General features: G+C 41.1%; 1 protein-coding gene across 1 annotated transcript; it reads left to right on the plus strand.

Moving 5' to 3' along the window:
- The first annotated feature begins 1132 nt into the window (after window positions 1–1132).
- TAGLN3 (transgelin 3) lies at window positions 1133–24763 on the plus strand. The gene is made up of 4 exons (XM_069069830.1): window positions 1133–1505; window positions 2689–2863; window positions 21584–21686; window positions 23242–24763. The coding sequence occupies exons 1-4, from the start codon at window positions 1326–1328 to the stop codon at window positions 23381–23383; spliced, it is 600 nt and encodes a 199-aa protein (XP_068925931.1). The 5' UTR covers window positions 1133–1325; the 3' UTR covers window positions 23384–24763.
- Window positions 24764–25088: the final 325 nt, after the last annotated feature.

Raw genomic sequence — 25088 nt, forward strand, 5'->3', positions numbered from 1 at the left:
CATTCAAAAACATTACTCTGAGAAGAGATCGATAGTTTTCACCTCATTGCCAATGGGGCCTATGAGACAAAAAACAAAAAAAGGTGAAGAACCCTTTCTTTAAACGTTATATTACAAGAATAGTAAAGTAACAAGGATAATAGAAGTTTAATCCTTGTTTAAAAAAATTGAATTGAATTTAAAATGATTGGAAACAGACTAGTTTCCAACGAGGATGAAAGTTTTGAGATGAAACCTGGGATGGGGACCAAAAGCCAGTGGCAATCAGCCCTATGCTACTTGCGGGTGGTGGATAATGGAGGAAAGCGGTTTGTTTCTTCATAGCAGATGGGCAGTAGATAAAAAGACTCTCTAGAGATTTATATACTCCTCCCTTCAGCATCCTCCCCACCCCCGCCCCGTTTCTCCCAGTCTGCCCCAGCCCCGGATCTATTGTCCTCTTATAGACCACAGCCTGCCCCTTATTCTCATCCCTTCTCCCAAGGGAAGGGGATATAATTATGCAGGAGGAGAGATGGGCAGTGCGTGACTCTGGCAGGAGTGGGCTGGCCCCTAGTAGGGCTCCTAGCAACGCCCCTGGCTTGACCTTCGTCACACCGTAGAAAATCAAATCAGTGTATCCTTCTGCAGATCACCATGCGGTATCAGCAGTGCAGCATACAGCCAGCCTCCTGCTCTGCCTGTTAATTTCCAGCTCCTTTAGATCCCATGGTTTCAGGCTTCCCAAAGAACAACTGAGCTGGGGGATAACATCAACACATTTCCCCTGTTAACTGGCTTCGATTCAAGTTCCACTGATCTTCCATGTACAGTATCAGTATCTCTCTCTCTCTCTCCGTCTCTCTCTGTCTCTGTCCCCCTCTCCTTCTGCCTCTCCCTCCCTTCCTCTCTCCCCCTCCTTCCCTTTTTCCCTTTCCCTCCTTCTCTGCCCCTCCCTCCCTCTATCTCCCTCACTCCCTCTCCCCCCCTCCACCCACCCCCAACAAACTGGAGATGTTCAGGGATCCTGCTTCCCTTTTTGGATTTGTTGGGGATTGAATTTAAAGCTCCATACGAATATTGTTGCGTTTTCCTTTCCTGGATCCAGGAGAAGCTCTGCTCACTCTCTCGATTTAAAGTGCACCCCCTTCCCCTCCCCCCGCCACTTCCCTCCCCCGTTTCTACGTCCTCCTTCTGTTACTGCCCCTGCAGCTGCAGCTGAGACTCCTTACATTTTCTTCCTGGCCCTTTAAACCGAAGCCACCGCTGCATTTGGTCTGGGATCTTGGGGAGGCGGCGGCTGCTATTGTTTGAATGACGGCTGTGTTATCTCTTCTCTTCCAGAGATGGCTAACAGGGGACCAAGCTATGGTTTAAGCCGGGAGGTGCAGGAAAAGATCGAACAGAAGTATGATCAGGACTTGGAGAATAGACTAGTGGACTGGATTATTCTGCAATGTGGAGAGGATTTAGAGCATCCACCCCCTGGCCGGACCAATTTTCAGAACTGGTTAATGGATGGAACGGTAAGTATTGATTGAGCTTTTGTTTCTGGTGGCCGAGGTAAGTTAGCACACTAGGAACATCTCCGCTATTCTCCATAGACAGGTTGCTGGTTTGTGCTGCTATGCTGGGTCTATCATTCGGAGATTAACAATCCCTTGGTCTCTCCATGGTCCACACTTGCCCGCCTGGACAATTCTCTTTATAACTAGCTTGGTGGACTTTCAATGTCTCCCAGGTATTTCTGATGGCTTTGGAGAAAATTTCAGACAATTTCAAACTGACTCTTCCTCTCTTAAAAGAGACAATAGTTTTCTTTTTACGCTCAGCGTTGTTTTTGTTTTGTTTTTTATAAATCCTCTACCACCATCTCTCTACCACCCATGGTGCATTAATTTATTTCAGAATCTGGTTTTTTGTTTTGTTTTGGTTTTGGTTTTCCCAGTGGGTGGGTTCCCTCTTGTGTTGTGGTGGTCCTGTTGCTTTGTTAAGGAGACCCAGGGTTGAAGCTAGTGTGGAGCCCAGGGAGATCATTATTTAATGATTGTTTTCTAACCAGATGCTTTCAGGGAGATAGAGTGCTGCCTACATGAGCCTGTGAGTCAAGCAATCCTATCAGACCTGCCCTCATGCTGTGATTTACTGTTACATAATATTTAGCATATACCTTCAATTCATTTTCTTGGTTTGGACGTTTTATAGGCTCTCTCTCTCTCTCTCTCTCTCTCTCTCTCTCTCTCTCTCTCTCTCGGAGGGTTAAGTAGATTTTCTAATTCATTTCTTTGTCATAGCAATAACATGTGCTTGGTTGATCACCAAGCTTGATTTCAGTATTTGGATAGAAATTTAAAAAAAAAACTAATAAGTAAATTGATTGATAAATGCTACTGAAATAACTTCCCTGCAGCAGCCATTCCCAGTAATTAATTACTCATCAACACTGTCTTATGAAGTTTGGGTCCTGGTAAACTGACTTCCTTGTTCAGAGAGGTTAGGTGGCTTCTTTGTGATTGCACAGCAAATCTTTTGCAGCACTGAGAGCAGGACTTAGATAATTTAATTTTCTTGTGTAAACTACCACACCTTTCCCTGCACCACTGATACTGCCCATTGTGCAAGTTGCATGGGTTAGGACTTGTTTTTTCTTTTAGTGATCTGTAACTAACAATATTAGACAGACTCTTCACTCCCTCTTTCCTTTTTCAGGTGCTGTGCAAGTTGATAAATAGTTTACATCCAACAGGACAAGAGCCAATCCCAAAGATCTCAGAGTCAAAAATGGCTTTCAAGCAGATGGAGCAAATCTCTCAATTTTTAAAGGCTGCTGAAATCTATGGAGTCAGGACCACAGATATTTTTCAGACTGTGGATCTATGGGAAGGTAAACAGTTGAAGTGTCTGTGGGCAAACAACTGATGTGTGTATTAACAAAAGAAATTTCATTCTTCTCTCCCCTCCTTTCCTTCTTCATTCTCTTTCTCCTTTCCTTTCCTTCTTTCCTGTCTTCCTTTCTTTATTTCTTCTTCCCTCTCTCCCATCTTTTTCTTTCCATCCTTCTATTTTTCACTCTGTTCTCTCTCTCTGTGCATCTGTCTTTCTCACCATTTTTCACTTTAATTCTTTCCTCCACCCAAAGACATAATCTAGTGCCATTATCCCAATTGCTCATCAGTTTTCTATTATCATAATGCTCTGTTGATGGCACATTAGATCCCTTTTGTGGTAGAGGTCTCACATTGAGGATATTCTGGAACCTTTTCAATTTGACAAATAACCAAAGACGACATCATTTGGAAGAAAAATATGCAGTGAATATATTTTATTTCTCTTGCCTCACCCACAACATACTTTTCCCAAACAAATATCAGCTAATAGAAAAGTGGTATGGGGAGGTGGATACACCTTCCATTATTAATGGGATTAATGCAAAAATGATTCTTTTACTTTTTGTCATAACATCTGGGAAGTGGGTGATAATCCTAACTTGTAGTTAACAGCTACTTAGAAGTCCACTACATCCTCCATATGCATATCTGGTTTTGTTGACTATGGTTCCTATAAAGCCTTCTTGAATAGCTAAGAGACAGACAATGGCTATGAAATCAACTGTTGTTTCATCTTTATTGTTATTGGCTGTCTCAAAAGGCCAATGACACAGTGATCTGAATGGGTTGTTATCACATGAGGCTAAATGGTGATAACAGTTTTTTCTCTCTATTAGACATAATAGTATTTTAAAATGTACTGAGTGTTAATGGCTAAAAGAAAGACAGCCTTCCAGCTAATGCTACTATTGAATGAATACTGGTATCTTCCTGCTAAGAAACCTAACTTACAAAAAATGATTTGTACCATTATGGCAATACCTCTATGAAAAAGAGACAGAAGCAGCATTGTTACCTTCCTGAAGGAGAAAAAAAGAAATGAGCATCTGAGATTAAGAGTATGGCAAAATCATCACAGAAACTGAGAGTTTCATGGGATGATAGCTTTACAGCTGGAAGGGACTTCAGAGACCATCAAGTCCAACCTCCTCATTTTGCCAATAAGGAAAATGAGACCCAGAGACATTAAGTGACTTGCTCAAGCCACACAGGAAAGAAGTGAGAACATCAGGATTTGAATCAGATCTCCTAATCCCAAGGACACCCAATATCTTTGTACTTGTTATCCAAATCTTTTCAAGCACAGATGATAGGATTATAGATTAGAAGCTAGAGGCACCTTAAAGACCATCTAGTCTAGCCATATAATTTTATTATAAGGAAACTGAGGGCCAGGGAAGTTAAGTGACTTGTCCAAGATGACATATTTAGTAAGCATCAGAGGTGAGATTTGAACTCATGTCCTTTGAATGAGGCAGTGCTCATTCTAGCTTTCATATAAATCTTCCGGACTATGGTATATGTTAACACAAAGCCACCATATAAAGTCAGGTCCTAGATTTAGGTTATGGGCTTCCATTAATTAGACATAATGATGATGATGAGATCAGGCAATCATTTTGTGTTCCATTCTTCGACTGCATGCTCAGCTTTCTTCAGCTACTTAAAAACTGCTATTAGTATTAGCTACTTTAGGCAGAAAGCATGAGTAAGTTTGGATACTGCACAGGACAGAATTATCCAGCACAGAAACCTTGGTTTTTTAAATGGGAAATTAACACAAATTAAGATACCGAGAATACAGGAAAGGGCACTTCGAGGGAGGATGGATGATGGCAGGTGGTCTGTAAAGATGGTGTTTATGTGTTCTTTCCTGTGGCTTTCTTTAAGAATCTAAGAAAGGAATATCTCCCTGGGTTTTGTAAAATTCCATTAAATGCCTTACAAATTGTAGGCTCTTGTTAAGTATCTCTTGATGGCTATTATCAATCCTCTTTGATGAGATCATCTAAAAATGTGTGATTGGAAAAGGAGGTGGGCCAGTCATGTTCTATCAGTGAGGGAAACGAACTACGAGTGATCCAAAAGTTTTGGTTCAGTTTAAAGCTTTAATAACTGGAGAAGATCTGGAAGGTTTCTAGCACATTGGATAGCACCCCTTTGAAACATCTATTGGGAAAATGGATTAGAATTACACAGAGTAAAAGACCATCAAGGAATTGCCATCTACAGTGATAGAAGAAATGGTCACTTTAATGAGATCAAAGATGTATTAAAATATTTTTTGGGGGTGTAACTTAGCAACTAGGTGGTACATTTGATAGAGTGCCAGGCCTGGAGACAGGAAGACTTGAGTTCAAATCTGGTCTCAGACACTTACTAGTTGTGTGACCCTCAGCAAGTCCCTTAACTTTGCCTCAGTTTCTTTGTCTGTAAAATGAATTGAAGAAGAAAATGGCAAATCACTCCAGTTTCTGCCAAGAAAACCCCAAATAGGGTCACAAAGAGTCAGCAACTGAGCTACAAGAGTTAGATCTGGAAGGGACCTCAGAGGTCATTTATTTCATCTTTATCATTTTATGGATGAGGACACTGAGGCCTAAAGAGCCAAGATTTGAACCCAGGTTCTCTGTCTCCATATCCCCCAGGCTTTCCATTTCATCATGCTGTTTCCTTGACTGATTTGTACTATTGCTTCCACCCCTTAATGGGTGGAACCAAGGAAAGTAGACATGTTCTCTCCTCTTGCCCTTCTACTCTTGCTATACATTTTGAAGTCTTTCTTAGGATAGGTGGAGGTGAATGGTATGATTAATGGGATCTAGAACTCAGACTAGCAAATAAGACGGTAGTAGGAAAGGGCAACATTAAACAAATAAGAGAAAGATGGAGCCAGAGAAATCCAGAATATAGAATTACACAACCACAGAATCTCAGAGGTGGAAATGGCCTCAGATACCATCTTGTACAACCTGTACCTGAACAGGAATCCTCCTGACAACACCCATGGCATATGTTTGAGGATCACTAGTGAGGGGGATTCACTACTTCCTAGGTAGCCTCTTCCATTTTATTAGCTCTAGTTATTAGGAAGCCTTTCCTTATGCTAAGCCTAAATCTTTCTATAACTTTCATCAATTGTTCCTAATTTCACTGCCTGGATGAATCAAATTCCTCTTTTAGGCAATAGTATATAATAATGTATAGTAATATGTAGTAATAATAATATGTAGTAATAAATCCATGAAGATAGGCGTCATACTACATGTAGGCATCTCTGTTCCAGACTAACCTTCCCTAATTCCTTCTACTTATTATTACAAGGTATAGTTTCCATTGTCCTCACCATCCTGGTCACCTTTCTCTAAGAGGATTCCAGCTTGTCAACACTGCTGCCTTAGTCCTTAAGTGCCCATCTCTTTCAAAATGTTTTCTCAGTAATAGGAGAGGTGGAGGGAGGGTGGAAAGACACTAGTGGGAGGTAAGAAAGCAAAATCCTGCTTCGAGGGCTGTCCCTGAAGAGGCTCTCTCAGTTAATGAGTTGAAGAGGAAAAATAGGAAGCAAAATCAAGGTCAGAATGTGTGTCTGAAGGGATGTGGAGGAGATAAGGATGCAGTTGACGTTGGAATGAATGATTGACATAGACATCCATGCCATGGGACTGGCTTACATGAGTAATGGGCAAAGAGGCTGCCTGTAGGCAGCTAAGGCATAGTAGAAGGGGTACTGACTCTGGAGGGAGAGGATCCAAATTCAGATTCTGCATCTACCATTTATTAGTTCTGGGACTTAGGGCAATCGATTTAATCTCTGTGAGGCTCAATTTTCTCCTCTATAAAATAGAGATAAGCCACAGTTTACTTATCAAAAAGTAGGCATAAGAATAATATCTGCTTCATAGTATTGTGAAGAACAAAGAAGATAGTAGATTGAAAGACAGCATGGTTCCATGGAGAGAGCACTGGGTTTAGAATCAGATTTGGCTTTGAATCCTGGCTATCCTACTTTATTACCTGTGTGTCCTTGGGCAGGTTACTCCATCTGTCTGGACCACAGTTTCCTCATCTGCAAAATGAAGGGGTTGAACTAGATGATCTTTGTGGCCTTTTCTATTCCTAAAATAATTTTTCTTTTGCTTGAATAGTCATGTCCAACTTTTCATGATTCCATTTGAGGTTTCTTGTCAAAGATGCAGGAGTGGTTTGCTATTTCTTCCTCCAACTCATTTTACAGAGGAAAAAACTTAGGAAAACAGGGTTAAGTGACTTGTGCAGGGTGACATAGCTAATAAGTGTCTGAGATTGGGTTTGAAGTCAGGTCTTTCTGATTCCATGGTCAGCACTCTATCTGCTGCACCAAAATCTATGTTCCTATGTGAAATGCTTTTGCAAAGCCTATTTAAATGTCAGCAGTTGTTATTATTTGAACTATGGCTTCTTAGTCCTGGGTAAAGATGATTGAAACTCAGAAGGCTTGTGGATGTCACCCCTGGAGCTCCAGCCAGGATTGTTGATTATGCCATTGGCAGGAAGAAGGGAGGACTCTGGGGAGAGGAGAGGGCAGGCAATCCAGGAGGTGAAGAACAGAGGAGACAGGATGGAGCCTCAGGTGAAATGCCCAGAGAGCAGTGAGTAAAGGGAGAGAGATGACTCAGAGCTGGCAGAACAGTGACTGATGAAGCCCAGGAAGCAGGAGCAGGAGCCGAGCCAGGCATCATGAGGAGGCATCTGCTTAGAGGAGCAGCTGAACAGGTATAGGAGAGTCACTGAGGCATGAAAGCTCTCAGCTTAGAGAGAGGAGGGCAGGAAGGACAGGATGAACAGGGTGTTTGTGGTGTGTGTGTGTGTGTGTGTGTGTGTGTGTGTGTGTGCAATGATAACACTAGCTAGAGGCTTGCCCTTTTGCTCACAAATATCCTTCCTCACCTTCAGCCTCTACTTTGATTTTAATGCCAGCCCCAGCATTGCAGATCATTTAAGTCCCCAGATGCATGCACTACCAGGTACCTCCCTCTTCTATCTCTTTTCTCCTCTCCTTCCTCCTCTACAGAGCCTGCAATTCAGATTCATTCCAAATTAACAGCTAGTCTTGGTCATATTGCCCTGCCCTGTTCCATTGTAATGAAAGGAACATGGATTCAGAACTTGAAGGGACCTCAAGGGTCATCCAATCCAACCTCCTCATTTTACATTCAATGAAACTAAGGCATAGAGAAATTAAGTGAATTGCCCAAAGCCATACAGATAGAAAGGATCTGAGATGGTATTTGAACCCAAATCCTTGAGGGAGCGAGGTGGTGCAGTGGGCAGAGCCACAGGCCTGGAGTCCATAAGATCTGAGGTCAACTCTGGCCTCAGACACTTCCTAAGCTGTGTGATCCTGAGCAAGTCATTTAACCTCTATTTACCTCCGTTTCTCATTTGTAATATGGGGACACATGGGAGAAGAAAATAGAAAACTATTCTGGTGCCTTTGCCAAGAAAACCCCGTGGACGAGACTGTGGGGTCATGAAGAGTTGGATATGACTGAATGACTGAGTGACAACAGAAACAACCTCAGACTCCAAATCCCACCTCTTTCCACTGCATCTGTCCTCAGGACACTTCATTTCTCACATGCATTTGTCTCTGATGTCTGCCTCTCTCCACCTCCCTCTGGTTGAGGGACCACAGCAAACCTGCAGGCATCCACTGGCCCTAGGTGATGCTTTTGTGCTTGTGTTCACAGAAACTCAAGAGGAAAGTTTCCATTATTCAAGCAGGATGGGACTCTACATGCATTTAGGATCCGATAACTTGAAAGTCCCTTTTAGCAGAGAAGCTAGAAAAGGATAGTCTTAAGAGCTTGGCCTTGGAGTCAGAATAATGGTAATAATAACAGTAGCATTTTATAGTTCCTACTATGTGCCAGGCATTGTGCTAAGTGCTTTACAAATATTATCTCATTTAATCCTCACAATAACCTTAGGAGGTGGGTGCCCTTATTATCCCCTTTTCACAGATAAAGAAACTGAGGCAAAAGCAGATGTAGATTTTAGTTTGGGCTACGACACTTGCTAGATGTGTGACTTTAACTCTAAATCTCTGCTTCTTGATTTATAAAGTGGTGATAAGATATGCTCTATTTCATAGGTTAATTGTAAGGAAAGTGCTCTGTAAACTTTAAAGTGTTATATAATTTGTGAGATTATATTAGGGTAATATTATCATTCTATTATATTTGCAATGAATTCTTGAGGCAATCAGAAAAGATCCACCATTTCTAATAAGGTCCTCAGTGTTCTCTGCATAGTGCAGGCAACAGTATAAGATATCAATTTGTAAAATTTAGATCAATGAGAATGAAATATTCAAGACAACCCTGGACTTCTCTTCAGTGTTAGGGGAGAGGGGCTAGGAACAACGTAAACAGATGATGGATCACGATATCCACAATACTATTTTTAAAATATTTCTGTTGCTCTCTTTTGTTTTTGATCACTTTCATTTCCAAATGGGTCTCTTCCCCTTCTCTGCTCAGCAAGACATTCTTTTAACAAAAAAAAAAAGACAAAAGAAAAGTAAAAGGGGAAAAAAACCAAAGAAATTCTAGATAATTTACCGATATAGCTGATGGCATATCTAATCATCCAAATCCATAGACACCCTCCTCCCATCTCTACAAATAGGGGAAAGGGGTGAATTTCTCTCTTTTGGGTTGAGTTTGGTCATTATAATTGTACCACATTTAGGGTTTTTGTTGTTTTCTCTGTTTACTTAGTTGTAAGTATTGTATATATTGTTTTCCTGGTTCTGCTTATTTCACCTTGCTATCTGTTCATATAATTCTTCCCATGCTCTCTGCACTCTTCATATTCATCTTTACCTATAAGGCAGTAATATTCTATTAGATTCCTGCATCACAATTTGTATTTCATGGGAATATTCTTCCTTGTGGCAGTAGCAGGAGAATGGTAAGTGAACTGGCTAGTTGTTTTTTCAAAGTTCTGGCATGGAAAAATCAAAGTATCATATCAGATCATAGATTTCTATCCTGACCTCTTAGATAGTTATGGATAGATTATATGGGCATTTTCTGTGAACAATAGTTTCCTGAATCATGGGTCTCAGCTGGAAAGGGTGCCAGAGGTCATCTAGTATAACACCTTATTTTATACATGAGGAAATATCTATAGAAAGTCACATAGGAACTAAGCAGAAGGGCTGGATTTGGACCTATGCCCTCCAAATTCAAATCCCTTGCTCTTTTCATGGAACAATATTGCTTGCCTATTGGGAAGGTAGGGTACTAATCCAATCCTTGCTGATTCTCTGGAGCTTGGAAATCAAATGACTTGGTTGACCTAGATGTATGCTATGTGGTGGGTTTTATCTTCCTGGTCATCATCATTAGGTGTATCAAGGAAGAGATCCCTATCTCAGAGAGACATGAATGATACAAAATCATAGAAGCAATATTGGGCAATTTATCTTATCCTTTTTTGCAGCTAATGGAAGGAGCAGGAGGGAGAATAAAAACTGAGAAAACTTTTCAAATTGCATCTATTAACAAAAAGACTATATTAAGTAAAATCTCTTGAAAGTTAACATCTAATTGCATTGCTGGCTTTCATTCTTCTTTGGAGCAGGCCTTAGACTGTGTCTGTTTCCTTAGCTAAATGAATATATCCCTTCCCCTAGGCTCTGTGAGAGCTAATGTGATGTAGCAAATAGAGAACTGACTTTGAAGTGGAAAGGACCTGGGTTGAAGTCTGTGACACAGACTGGATGTGTGACCTTGGGCCAGTCACTTAACCTCTCATTGACCCAAACAAACATTGATCCAAGACTATTAGCTTCAAAGAAGATATAGACTTGTGTTGCTGGAGGGAGTTTCCTCATGTAATAGTAACAAAATCATAGATCCCATAGCTATATACTAGGTTCTGGGAACAGAAAGTTAAAAAGGCCTTATCTTTAATATTTCACATTCTTATTGGGAGTGAAGGGCATGTTGCATGTAAAATTAAAATATCATTAAATATGTAGGAACAAAGTGGCCTGAGGGATGTTGTAGAATAGGATCCTTTTAACTGAGGATATGAAGGAAGGATTCATGCAGGAGGGAGCATCTGCTCTGGGTCTTGAAAGAAAAGGAGGCTTTCAGCAGGAAGAGAGATATGGGCAGGATTTTATTTCAGAAAATACAGAGAAGCTGGGGCCAATGTATGGAGGTGGGGGCAGGCAGGATGAGATCAGCCAATGACCAGTAATCCAGTTTGCCTGGATTTGTAAGGGACACTCAGTGGAGGACTCTGTGTCTTATCCTAGAGACAATGGAAAATATCTGAGCAGGAGAGTAACATGCTTACCCTGGTGTGTCAAGATGATTGTGTTTATAGAGACTGGATTAGAAAAGGGAGGGATTGAAGAGAGGCCAATAGGAACCTCATGTGTAATAGCTGAGGTGAGGGGTGACAACAATATGAGGGGGAGAAAAAAACAAAGACGGGAGATATCAGGTAGGTTGGAATAAGATTAGAAACATGGGTTGGAGTCACATTTTGACAGTTGGAGAGGTCAAATGCCAGACTAATGGGTTTGTATTTTATTCTGATGAGATTCTCCTCCCCCACCCCATCTATTATGTCCTGCCATATCATAACTGACAGGGTGAGACAGCAGCTCACTCTTTTTTGTACCCTTGTCTCCTCTCCTCCTTTCCCTATTTTCTTCTTCCCTTGACAAATGGCTGTAACCATATCCTCAGTCATTGTGAGCTGGTAGGGGGAGAAATGGTCCCCTAGATGCTCTGTGGTCTATTTCTAGCACCCTGGTTCTTGCGGCATTTGGTGCTCTTTCCAGTTATACAGCTGTTGCTGGTGCTTCCCCAAGGCGGTGATGGTGGTGGCAGTGGTTCTGTTTACAGAGGGAAACCTGGTCCCTCTTCCCATTTAGACAAAAGCTCCAGTAGAGGCAATGTGCCATCTTGATTGTTCTCATGGAGTCAGTCCTGACTTTTGTTTCCAAGAGTTAGTGTAAATGTGGAATATAAGCTGACTGAGCTCACGTCCTACCTTCTGCAGGAAGTCTTTCCTGTCCCCCAGCTGCTAAGATCCGCCCCTTTCAGATCACCTTCTGTCCACTCTCTGTCTTTCTTCCTTGTACTTAGTTATTTACATGTTGTCTGTCGCACTGGAACAGGAGCACCCCAGGGGCAGGCACTGTCTTTTGCCCTTCTCCATATTCTCCACACTGAACATAGTGCTTGGTACATAGTGTATAATTAGTAAATAAATACTTATTGATTGACTGCATTGGCGAAAATTCTGGTACAGGTTAAAGAAGAATTTATTGGGATGTATAATATGGTTGACAGCCACCAGGATGAGCTAATTACACATAATAACCCTGTGAAATAGGTTAGTATGGTTGTTGTTCAGTCATTTTCAGTTGTGCCTGACTTTTTGTGGTCCTCTCTGAGATTTTCTCTTGATCATGTTAAAGATGAAGGAACTGAGGCAAACGGGTAAGTGACTTGCCCAGGGTCACACAGTTAATACATATGCTTGAGGCTGGCTTAGAATTCATTTCTTCCTGATTCTAGGTATGGTACTATGTCTACAATGCCATAGATTCTATTAAATACTAACCCTCTAGATTTAGCCCTGGATATGATGCAGAGATAGGTAGGGCTCTCTATTCCCAGGAAGGTTCTCCAGTGCCAAAGCTTTCCTGGTCTTAGAGAGAAAGCCTTGGGACATATCTGAGATCCCTATCCCCTTCCCCAAATCTAAGCTAAGTCCCTGAAGCAGTCCTGGAGTCCCTGGTGTATGGAGAATAGAGAAGGGATTTCCAATTTGGGGTGCTCAAGTCCAGAGGCTACAAGAATGGTATAAAGAATATTTGGTTAATAACTAATCTTATTGAAATTAATTAATTACATTTCTTGTATGCATATGCATGGTAAAATCTAGAATGTATTTCCTTTCATATTGAATAAGAAATCCAAGAAGTTTTACTAATAAGTCAAAGGTTAAGGGGACTGAAAAGTTTAAAAGTCCTTGGAATAGAGGATGGAAAGTAGTGGTGTTGGAAAGTGGAAGGAAAGTCCTGTATCTGGACAGTTTCTGGGACATGAGAATGATGAGCTGAAGCAATTCTTTGGCATGGGGGCAGCAAAAAACTAAATGGGCAGACTTCATCTGCAATTCACAGAAGAGTTTCAAATATGGCTCTTAAGTATATTCAAAGATGGACCTGTCTCTCCCTCATTCTGTCATTTCCATCCTCACTAAATTCATGAAAATGTGGCTTAAGTTGGAGTGTGAGTGGTAGGGAAGCTTAAATATGCTCTTCCCATGTTTATCCCCAGGCTGTAGGGGGAGGAAGTGGGCATTGCCACGTGGTGTCTTCCTGGGCAGCAGTAGCAGCACTTAATTCCAGTGACAGCTTAGCTGTGTTTCCATGGAGGAGGAAACCTTTCAGTTTGTGAAGTATTTTAGGGTTCTGCCTGGGAGATGTTTTCCAAGTTACATTAGGGATTGCAATTAGCTCAATCGTTTTAAACCTTCTGACCAGCAGAAAGACTGGGGAAGGCTTTCTGCCCTTTCTGCATCCATAACAATAGCTCACCTTAATACAGCAGTATTGTGGTTTAGAGAATACTTTGCTCTCAATACCCTTCCTCCCTTGAGACTAGTAGTACATGTGTTCATATCATTTTTGCCAATGGAGAAGGATCAATATGTTGTCATGGGAAAAGTGCTAAGGATGGTATCAGGAAAACCTTGGTTTCAAATTAAGGCTGACATTTTCTGGCTGCGTGATCCAGCTCAAATCATCTAATTTCTTTGTTCCTCTGGCAACTCTCTTGTACTTATACACTAAAATCAGAGCCAGGTTTAGAGCTACACATTGTATAAATCAGAGCTCTTTCCCTTCATTTGTGGATGGAGAAACGGAAACTCATGAAGTCTAAGTGATTTTGACAGGTCCACACTGCTAAAAAAAATGTTGGAATCAGGATTCAAACATGGCTTCCTTCTGACACCAAGTCCATCGTTCCTTTTTTCCCTTAAAAAGTTTTATTTATGTTTTGGGGGTTGTTTTCGCATTATTGTTATTTCCAAATAACCCCTCCTCCTATAACAAAGAAAAACGAAAAAGGAACCATGTAGGACAGAGTATAAAACATTCTGCATCTGTGTAATCCACCATGTCTTCATAGAGAGGAGGGAAATATATATCATCATCTGTCTTCTGGGATCAAGATTTGTGGTTGCATTAATCTAATTTCTAATGGTTGTTAGTATTGTTTTCCTTTATATTAGTTAGTACTTTGTGTTTATTGATTTCTTGTTGTTTTTTCTTTCTTTTTTTGTGTGTTTTCCCCCTCAGAAACACTTGGAATAATGACAGCCAACTCTTCCCAAGTTTCTTTAATGTACTCATAATTTTTGTTTTGAATGGCGCAACAAAATCTCATTACATTCCAGTATTACAAGTTATCCAACTATTTCCCAATCAATGGACGCCTATTTTTTTTTCAGCTTTTTGTTAGCACAAAAATTGCAGCTATGAATATATTGGTCTATGTGGGATTATTTTCTCTTCCTTTGGCTTCCTTGTTTTATATGCTCAGTATTTGGGATGAAGGACAAGAATGTTTTAGTCTCTTTTTTCATATATTCTAAATAGTTTTCCAGGATAGTTGGATCAGTTTGTAGGTTCAAAGTATTAAATTTCTCTCTACCTTTTTTCCTTTTTTAAAAAAAAATCTTTGACTATTCTCTTTGAAGGATTGGTATGTAGAGGTGCAACTGGATTGGGTCTAAGAGCAATGTATAGAAGTTTTAAAAAGACAAACTTAGCTTTAATGTGAGGAAAACTTCCTAATAATTGGAACTGTCCTGAAGTAGAACGGGCTGCTTCAAAACATGGTGTATTCTTCCCCTTGGTGATCTTCAGGTAGAGGCTGACAGAGTACTTGTCAAAGATGTTGTGCTTGGAGTTCCTTTTTATGCATCAGTTGCACTTAGATAGCCACTGAGGTCCCTTCCAACTCCTTAATTCGTGATTGGCATGAGGTGAAATCTCAGAATTCTTTTAATTTGCATTTCTCTTAGTATTGGTGATCAGGAACTTTTTTTTTTTTTTTTTGCTTTTTGGAGGGGGGAAGGTAGGGCAATTAGGGTTAAGTGACTTGCCCAAGGTCACATGGCTAGTTTTGTGTTGTGTCTGAGGCTGGATTTGAACTCAGGTCCTCCTGACTCTAGGGCCCGTGCTCTTTTCACTGTGCCACTTAGCCGCCCCATCAGAAATATTTTAAATATGATTGTTGATAGTTTGCATTTTTTTCTTTTGAAAACTGTTTTATTAATTTAATTAATTTATTTATTAATGTCCATTAATCTATTGAGGAATGGCTTTTGGTCTTATGTATTTGTGCTAATACTCTATATATCTTGGTTGTGATACTTTTATCAGAGCTAGAAATATTTTTCCCCACTAGATTTTATTGCTGTTGTTATTCTAGTCTAGCATGCTTTCCACCCCATTATTCTGCTATTCTTTTTCTCCCTCAATTCCTCCTATAATTTGGATAACCTTCCAGGGAAAAATTACTATATTCTGGATACATCCTCTATTGTTTTTCCACTTTGTAGGATTTTCTCAAAAAACTCAGTGAAGCAAGTAGCAAAATGTGAAACAGCCTGGGGTGAACTCTACATACTCTCTCCTGCTCTTCTCCCCAGGTCTTTTTATATACAGTGGGCCACACCTTTAGGGATGATTCCAGGATCATTTCAGAGAGGCAGTGGAGCATGGTGGATAGAGAGATATCCCTGAAGCCAGGAGGACCCTGGTTCAAGTATGGCTTTTGACACATTCATGCTGTCTGATCTGGGCCAAATCACTTCATCTCTCAGTATTGTAGACTAGCACTATTCAAACTTTTTGGTCTTAGGACTCCTTTACACTCTTAAAAATTGAGGATGCCCCAAGTAGTTTTTATTTATATATCTATCAGCATTTACCATATTAAAATTAAAATGTCAGTATTATTATGAAAATACATTTGACCTCAAGGGCCACCTGAAAAAGTCTTGGGGAACCTCAGGGGTGCCAGGACTATGCTTTTAGAACTGCTGCTCTAGACAACTCTCGAAGACTCTGAGTTGCAAAGGAGGTACCAACCTGTATTGGTAGAGGGAGCTTTCTCCTTCTGGGAGTTTCCCAGCCCAGTGAAATCCCAAGTCTAGTCTCTGTGCCTGTTTCAGAAACAAGCAAAAAAGGAGGGATTTCCTTGTGCTGTCTTTATGTTGCCCCAGCGGTGCTATTGCTTCCCTTTGGTAGTTTATGGAAGATGAAAACAACCAGTCTTCCATGAGTTAAGAGGATGAATCATGCGTGATTGATCCAAAATAGAAGAAGTAGCTCTGAAATCAAACATTTTAGACTAAGGATTTTTATTTGAAAAGATTGGTACCCAGTATGAAATGTGAAAATTGAATGTAACAGGAGACTTTTTAATCTGCCTTTAATTTCATCTATATTTGCTTTCTTCTTCTTTTCCTTTTTCCCCATTGTTTTCATTACCTTGACCATACAAATACTTTATAGAAGGTATGTCAGAAGTGGGAGGTAAATAATGAGAAGACCAAGTTAGCTTGGGGCAGTGGATAAGACCAGAAAGATTTGTGTTTAAACCCTACCTCCAAGAGTTACTAGAGTGTGACCCTAAGCAAGCTCCTTCATCTCTGAACCTGTTTCTTCGTGTGTAAAATGAGAAATTTGGATTGTGATGGCATCCAAAGTCTCTCCCAGCTATAAACCTATGATCTCATCAGTTTATATATTCCTTGTTAAAATACATTTAGGGGAGGCTAGGTGGCGCAGTGAATAGAGCCCTGGAGACAGGAGGACCTGAGTTCAAATCCAGCCTCAGACACTTAACACTTACTAGCTGTGTGACCTTGGGCAAGTCACTTAAGCCCAACTGCCCCGCCTTTCCTCCTCCAAAAAGCAATATATATGTATGTATTTGAAATGATAAAACCAAGGATAGCCAGGTTAGGGATAGCCACCCTTCACTCAAGCAAGAGATGTAGGCCAGGTCTTCTACTTGGCTATGATGAGCTAAGTGAGGCAACTTTTTTGAAAGCTAAAATATACAGTCAGGCTGAATCAGTTGCCTTGGTGATGGGAAAGTCTAGTTCAATTAAAATATAACTAATTTGGTCTTGCTTTAAGTGCAGACAAATTAGTAATTAAAATTGCCTCCTCATCTTTCATTAAAGCCTGCTCAGATCTTCTTGTTTCTATCTTTGTCCCAGGTGTCAAATCATCATGTGATAAGTCTCTGCCTTTAGCACTCATTCTTTCTTGTTTTAATATTATTCGTCCCTATACCAACAAATATGCCAACATTCAATCAGTTTTGTTATCTTTGGGCATTTTTTTAGGAAATATGTTCTTTATGTTACTCCTATATTTCCATACAAATACAGGAAGTATCTGTGATTTTGACAGTGTGGGGAACTCTCAGTGTGAAGACTCTCTCCACCAATGAAGACAGCATTCAGTTTATGATTTAGATAAGTCTGGGGGCATATTATTTAATCTCTCTGAGACTCAGTTTCCTCCTTTGGAGAGGATCCATGACATACCTCTAAACACCCTGCTAGATCTCACCCAGTAATCAGAGGATGGTCCCTAAGGCACATGCAGAGTAAGTGACTTAGTAACTATCAAAAAGCTGGTTTGAACCCAGGTTTTCTTGACTCCAGTCTTAGAGCACTATTCACTATTCCACATTGCCTTGTTATCCCTTGGATTTTTCTTTCTTTCCATTACTGTCCACACAGTCCTTTCTTTGCCATCCCAGCACTTTCTCAAGTTTCGGTGTCTCTTCAGAGATAACTTTTCATTTTTGAAGACAACAAGAAAATGTTAATATTACTGGGCCCCAGGATCCACTATTTGGGATAGGAGACTACCCATCTCTCTTTAAATAAATGGGAATCTTGAACTGGGCCTCCTATATGTTACCATGTTTATTCTACCACATTTTAAACTCCAAATTTCATTTCTCCGTTCCATCTGCCTTTTCCCTGTAATTCTGTACTCCCCAATGATCGAGCCACGGTAGTCAGATTTGGTAACCCTGGATATAAAAAGGGCATTTTAATACCTTCCTTTAAACTTTCAACACTGCCAGCAGACTCGGGCCTTCCCTTTTATTTAACCTTTGTCCTCTGCATCTTTTCCACCACAACCTTCATCCCTCTTTTGTGCTGCTCACTTTGCTGTAAACATCACATGAGTTTCACGATCCATCTCCTACAACACTGGGCCCATCTGTCACCGGGGAAAGCAAGGAGGGGGGTGGGAGGAGGAGCATAGGCTACTCTCTCCACCCTCTCTTCTACCACTTAGAGGTCACTCAGCTCCTCAAATTACCTCCCTCCTCCCCCCCCCACCCCACCACACACACAAGCATCCGTTATTTATTGTCTCTATTGTTCAGCTCTCTTGAAGCAGCATGAACTAGACATGTCAATCCTTGGATCCCAATGAATCCTTTCTGTCTGGTCCAATCTGGCCTTGGAGTCAGATGAACAAAATTAAAAGTCCATTTAAGATAACAACTAAATGCTTTAAACATCTAAGAATTAACCTACCAGCACACACAGGATTTATATAAACCCCAAAGTGTTTTCACAGAATAACAAAATAAATCCTGTTTCATGTACATAGATGGATGGACCTTTTAAAGTTTAAACCAGGATAGGGCAACTCCAGGAGCCTTCTGGGATTTCTCTATACAGTGTGAGCTGAGCCAATCACTCCAGCTCCATTTTTTCTCCCCATTACCTACAGTCATTGGAGAAATGCCCTTCTTTAAGGTAGGAGACATACCTTGTGGTAATAGAGAGAGTGCTGTACTTGGAGGCAAGAGCCTGGGCTTGAGTCATGCCTCTGACACATAATCGAATTCTTGTTGCTGTTGTTCAGTAATTTCAGTCTTGTCCTTCTCTTTGTGATCTCATTTGAGGTTTTCTTGGCAAAGATACTGGAGTGCTTTGCTATTTCTTTCTCCAACTCATTTTACAGATTAGTAAACTGAGGCAAATAGGGTTAAGTGACTTGCCCAGGGTCATACAGCTAACAACTAACTGTCTGAAGCCAGATTTGAACTCATAAGGATGAGTCTTCCTGATTTCAGGTTTGGCACTCTATCCACTGAATCTCTTAGTTGTCCCTGATAACCGTGTCACCGTGAGCAAAATCATTTTGCCTCTCTATGACTTAATTACCACATCTGTAAAATGGGGTCAATAAGCCTTTCACTGCCTACCACTCAGGATAAGAAAAATGGTTTTGTAAACATTAAAAAAGTTTACAAAGATGAGTTATTAGTTAGTATTTTAGGTGTTCTTTCTAAAAATTTTTTCAATTAACAAGCATTTATTCTCTCTTTCTGCTACCTCCCCATCCCTCTGTTGGGAAAAGAAAAAGATAAAAAGACAAATATACATAGTTAAGCAAAACAAATTGCCACTTTGTCTATATCTGAAAGTACATGTCTCTTTCTGTCTATTTAGTTCATCGCTTTTCTATCAGGAGATAGGTAGCATTCTCCCACTTCTCTGGTATCATGTTTGGTCATTGCATTGATCAGAATTCTTAAATCTTTCAAAGTTCATTTTTTTTTAATTTTTGGAGGGGGAAAGGTAGGGCAATTGGGGTTAAGTGACTTGCCCAAGGTCACATGGCTAGTTTTTTGTGTTAAGTGCTTGAGGCCGGATTTGGACTCTAGTCCTCCTGACTCCAGGGCTGGTGCTCTATTCACTGTGCCACCTAGCCACCCCCAAAGTTCATTTTTACAGTCTTGTTGTTGTATTGTAAACTGTTCTAGTCCTGCTTACTTCACTTTGTATTAATTCATAAGTCTTCCCAGGTTTCTTTGAAATCATCCTTTCCTGTTCATCATTTCCTTGGGCCCAATAGTACTCTATTCCATTCATACATGATTATTTGTTCAACCATTCCCCGACTGAAGGGATCCCCCTTAGTTTCTATTTCTTTGCCACCATGATAAAAGCTACTTGTTATATATACTATCATTATTATTATTACATGAGTCTTATTATCATGAGTCCTTTTTCTTTGATCTCTTTGGGGACCTTGACATAGTAAATGGCTATTAATAGTATTAAATTATAAGCCAGAGGCACCTATGCCTGCCACCAAATGGATAGATTTTCCCCCACCTTAGACCAAGTCACACCTTCCCTGGGTCTGTTTCCTCATCCAAAATGAGAGTGATGGTCTAGGCAACCTCTGAAGTCTATTCTAGCTCTCAATCTGCTATCTATTGTCTTAGAAACATGTCAAAATGAGTGGAGGCCCCGTGCTCAGGGAAGGGACTGGGATGTGTTAGCCCTGCCACCTGCTGATTACTTGGAATGTATTATCCACACAACAACTGTGAACTGATTAGAATCAGTGACTGTGAACTAATTAGAATGACCCAGTGACTGGGAACTGAATAGGATTTCTTACTCCGTGACTGGAATGTGCTACATACTCAACCCAGGCAGTCCTGTCCATCTTCAGAAGCTTTTAACCTCAGAAACACTTTGTGTTGAAAATATCCCTGGGACTTGGGGACATGCCAGTCACCCAGTCTTGCAATGTAGGCATCATCCTCGACTCCCTTTTCTCTCTCTCTCACCCTCTGCATCCAATCTATTGCCAAGTCCTGCTGATTTTTTCTCTGCATCTTCTCTTGAATGTTTCCCCTTCTCTCCTCTGATACTGCCCTTGCTTCAGGGCCTCATCACCTCACTTGGACTGCTACAGTAAGCCGGCTCATTGGTCTGCCTGCCACAAGTCTCTATACTACCTTTCACCCTCTACTCAGCTGTTAAAGTGATCTTCCTAAAGTGCCAATCTGTGTCATATTCCCCTTCCTGCCCCATCTGCCCCCAATGCAATGACTCCCCATCAACTCCAGGATCAAATATAAGATCCACTGGCATCAAAGCTTTGTAACTTGTCTCCCCCCCAACATATGTCCCCAGTCTTCTTCCACCCCTTTTACTTCCTCGCCTCCCCGCTCTGTGATTAAGTGACCCCGGTCTCCTTGTATTCCTCAGACTCGATTCTCCATCTCCCTACCTTTTTACTGGCTATCCCCATGCACAGAATGCTCCCCCCTCTCATTTCCACCTACCGGTTCCCTATGGCTAAAACCATACCTTCTACAGGTAGCTCTTCCTAATCCCTCTAAACCCTAGCACCTTCCCTCTCCTATTTCCAATTTATCTTTTGTAAATAGCTTGTTTGTGCAGAGTTGTTTGCATGTTGTTTCTGCCCTAAGATTGCGAGCTCCTTTAAAGCAGGGGAGGTATTTTTACCTTTCTAGGTGTCCTTGACACTTAGCACACTGCCTGGCAAACAGTAAGCACTTAATAAATGTTTATTGATTGACTGACTTACAGTGAATCATAGGGCATATCAGTTTTCAGCCCTAATAGTTTAAAACTGATTTAAGACTTTTGAAACACTCTGTATCTTTGACCTGACCTTCCCTAGGACTATGTACCATGACCAGTCAAAGCTTCTTTTTCTTCTTCTAGAGACCCAACCAGGGCTCCAACCCCAAATCTTTGTTTCTTCCTGTGAAATGTATTTTAATCTGATCCTTTTGTTGATGGATTTCTAGGAAAAGACATGGCTGCTGTGCAGAGGACCTTGATGGCACTGGGCAGCTTAGCTGTCACAAAGGATGATGGCTGCTACAGGGGAGAACCGTCATGGTTTCACAGGTAACAAACCAAAAATCCCCAAATCAGTATGCTTGAAACCAACAGTGGTGCTCAGAGGGAAGTCTGGGAGGCTGGCAATGTTAGCTGATATTTACCTAGGCCCAACAGCATGCTTCCCTTTGCCTAACACACAAGGATCACAGAATTTTAGAACTACATAATTGGAAGGCACATTACCTTCATCTTGCCCAACATGGCAGCTAATGAAGGAATCAGATGCAAACTGGCCATTTGCGAGGACATTTTTGATCATTAATTGGAACTGAAAGGGATTTCATTCATTTTACAAATTAGAAAACTGAAGCCCTGTGTCATTTAGTAAGTAGTAAAATTGAGATTTGAACCCAAGTTCTCTGATTCCAAGATAGAGTGCTGGGCCTAGAGTCAGGAAGGCTCATCTTCCTGAGTTCAAATCTGACCTCAGACACTTACTAGTTGTGTGACCCTGGGCAAATCACTTAACCCTGTTTGCCTCAGTTTCCTCATCTGTAAAATGAACTAGGAAAGGAAATGATGAGCCATTCTGGTATCTTTGCCAAAGAAACCTTAAATGGGGACACAAAAGAGTCAGAAATGATGGAAAAATGACTAAGCAATCTCTGATTCCAATGATCTTTCCCCCTACCTTTTTTTTCCCTACTAAAGCTTCAGATTCTTCCCTCACATCTCTTGAATCCTCAAGAATTATCCCAACCTTTTCCTATCTTAAAGTTGATAGGGATAATGGGGCATGGTTTGAACACCAAAATGTATTTTGATCATGGTTTAAGTAGCACCTCTTGCTAATTTTTTTTAAATTTCTATTTAATAAAATATATAGTCTCTTTGTTGTTGTTGAGTTGTGCCCAACTTTTCATGACCCCATTTGGAATTTTCTTGGCAAAGGTACTAGAGTGGTTTGTCATTTCCTTCTCCAGTTCATTTAAGTGACTTGCCCAGGGTCACATAGCTAGTAAGTATCTGAGGTCAGATTTGAACTCAGGTCTTCCTGACTCCAGGCCTGGAACTCTATTCACTGCACTTCTTAGCTGCCCATGGTCTCAGTTTCCTCACCTCTACAGTGAGTAGAGGTAGAATTGAGTTGGGGTGGCTATGGCAATGAAATTCTTGAACTGATGAGAGAGAGACAGACAGACAGACAGACAGAGAGAGACACACACACAGAGACAGAGAGACAGAGACAGAGAGAGAGAGACAGAGAGAAAAAGGAGGGAGGGAGAGAGAGAGAGAGACAGAGAGAGAGAGAGAGAGACAGAGAGAGAGACAGAGACAGAGTGGGGTCTGTATTGCTTCAGGCTTCACTGCCCTCCTTCATAAGAATTAGGGCAAATTTAGAAAGGGGTGGGGTAGAGAGAGAGGCTGGTGATGACAACCATTTGGGAGATTTACCAGGTAAAACTTTGAAATATGCCAGTAGGTTCTGATATACCTGCTGGGAAGTCATATTATAACTTATCCAACAACATTATCTTGAGATGGTCATAGTAATAAGAATAAGTTTCACATTACTATGGAAATTGGTCATAATGACATTTCTCTTCTTTTCTCTGTCCAGGAAAGCTCAGCAGAACCGGAGAGGGTTTTCTGAAGAGCAGCTTCGCCAAGGACAGAATGTAATAGGCCTGCAGATGGGCAGCAACAAAGGGGCGTCTCAGTCTGGAATGACTGGGTATGGGATGCCCAGGCAGATCATGTAAAACGCTCGGTTCCTCTTCCCCTGTAGAGAGGATGAAAGGCTCACAGCACGATCTCTGTTAAAAAAAAAAGATGTAGTTAGTCACCTTCCAACCTGCTCCTCTTCTTCCTCAAAACCTCTCTCCCCTTTCTTGGCTTTTGCAAATGCTGCGTTTCTGCTGAGAATCCATACTTCAAATCGCTGCCACCCGGTGTTCATTTCTGAACTATGCAAAGATGTCCCTGCCTCTCCTGGGAGCACTCCCCTACCCCTCCGTTCCTCTCCAGTACTTTATTTATTTGGTTGTCTATTTATTTGCCAGCAATTCCCCTATTGTTCTTAGATGTTCACCTCATTAAAAAAAAAAAAGAAATATTACATCTAGAAGTGAACAACTTCTTTATTTTAACTTCTACTTGGGCCAAGGTTCTTTCATAAGATAGTAGGAATTAGAACTGAAAGGAATCCTTAGAAATCATCTAGTATAGCCCCCAACTTTTAGACTTGAGGTCCAGAGAGGGGAAGGGATTTTTCCCAAGACAAAAATTCAATGAAGACGACTATTAGTAAGTGATTGCTGTGGGTCAGTCCCTCTGCTAGGTGCTAAATATTATTATTTTGTCTTTGGTCCAAACCTACAGTCTTATTAGTGTAGGAAGCTTTCAGTACAGTAATTCTGGAACTTACATTGTTAAAGAAATGTCTAGGTCCTGAGAGGTTAAGTCAATCACCCACAGTGATGGCAGCCAGTATGTGTCAGAGGCCAGACCCAACGCCAAGTAGACCCACTGTTTTCTACTCAAAGCTGCCTCGGTGGTGCTGGGGATGCAATATTGAAAAGCAACACATTACATGCTTTCCAGGAGTTTATAATCAACCATAAGTTGTGACAAGTACACCAATATATGTGATGCCACATAGAATATGATAAAGACAAAGAAGTCATGGGATCAAGAGAGTCAGAGCTGGAATGGACCTTTAGAGTGTAAACCTTTCACTATATACATGAGGAAAGTGAGGCACAGAAATGTTAAGTGGCTTGGCCAGGGTCACACAGCTAGTGAATGTCTAATGCAGGATTTAAACTCAAATCTGCCAGATTCCAGGTGAAGTGCTCTACCCACTGTGCCATCTAGCCATCAAAGCATTAGAAATGTGGACAGCTCATTGTAAATTCAGCAATGAGGAAGCATCCCTTTGGCCTGCTTATTTCACACAAGTGCCTTGAGATGCTCCAGCTGAGGACTAAGCTAATCTGGATGACCAGAGAGATGGGTCTGAATGACGTTTCATACCCTCAGCATTGCAGTGTGGCATGTGACCCTTCTTTCACTTAGAAGAACGTCTGGGAGAGAAAGTAAAACCAGAATTCCCCATGAGGAGAGGTGGAGGAGGAAAAGCCAGATACCCCCCTCTCCATTCAGGGGTGTTGGGTGTAGAAAAGTAACTCGATACATACCAAGTGATTGGTTTGGGGCTTAGCAACTGACAGATGGCTCAGGAATAGCTTAGTGCACAAAAAAGTGCACTTAGGCACTCCATAGATGTGCCGAATGAACAGATAATTCTCATGCTTTCTGCCAGCATCATCAGCATGGAGTGGATCCCGGATTTGAGATCAGAAGGTCTGGGTTGGAAGTCTGCCTTTGCTTGTCATCCTTAGGACTTTAGGAAAATCATTAGCCTTCCTAGCATTCCACAATCCCATGATCCTCTCTGTATTGTGG

The sequence above is a fragment of the Petaurus breviceps genome, unplaced genomic scaffold, assembly GCF_028583685.1.
Source record: "Petaurus breviceps papuanus isolate PSGF00001 unplaced genomic scaffold, PetGlider_PUasm1.0 90792, whole genome shotgun sequence".
Taxonomy (NCBI): Eukaryota; Metazoa; Chordata; class Mammalia; order Diprotodontia; family Petauridae; genus Petaurus; species Petaurus breviceps.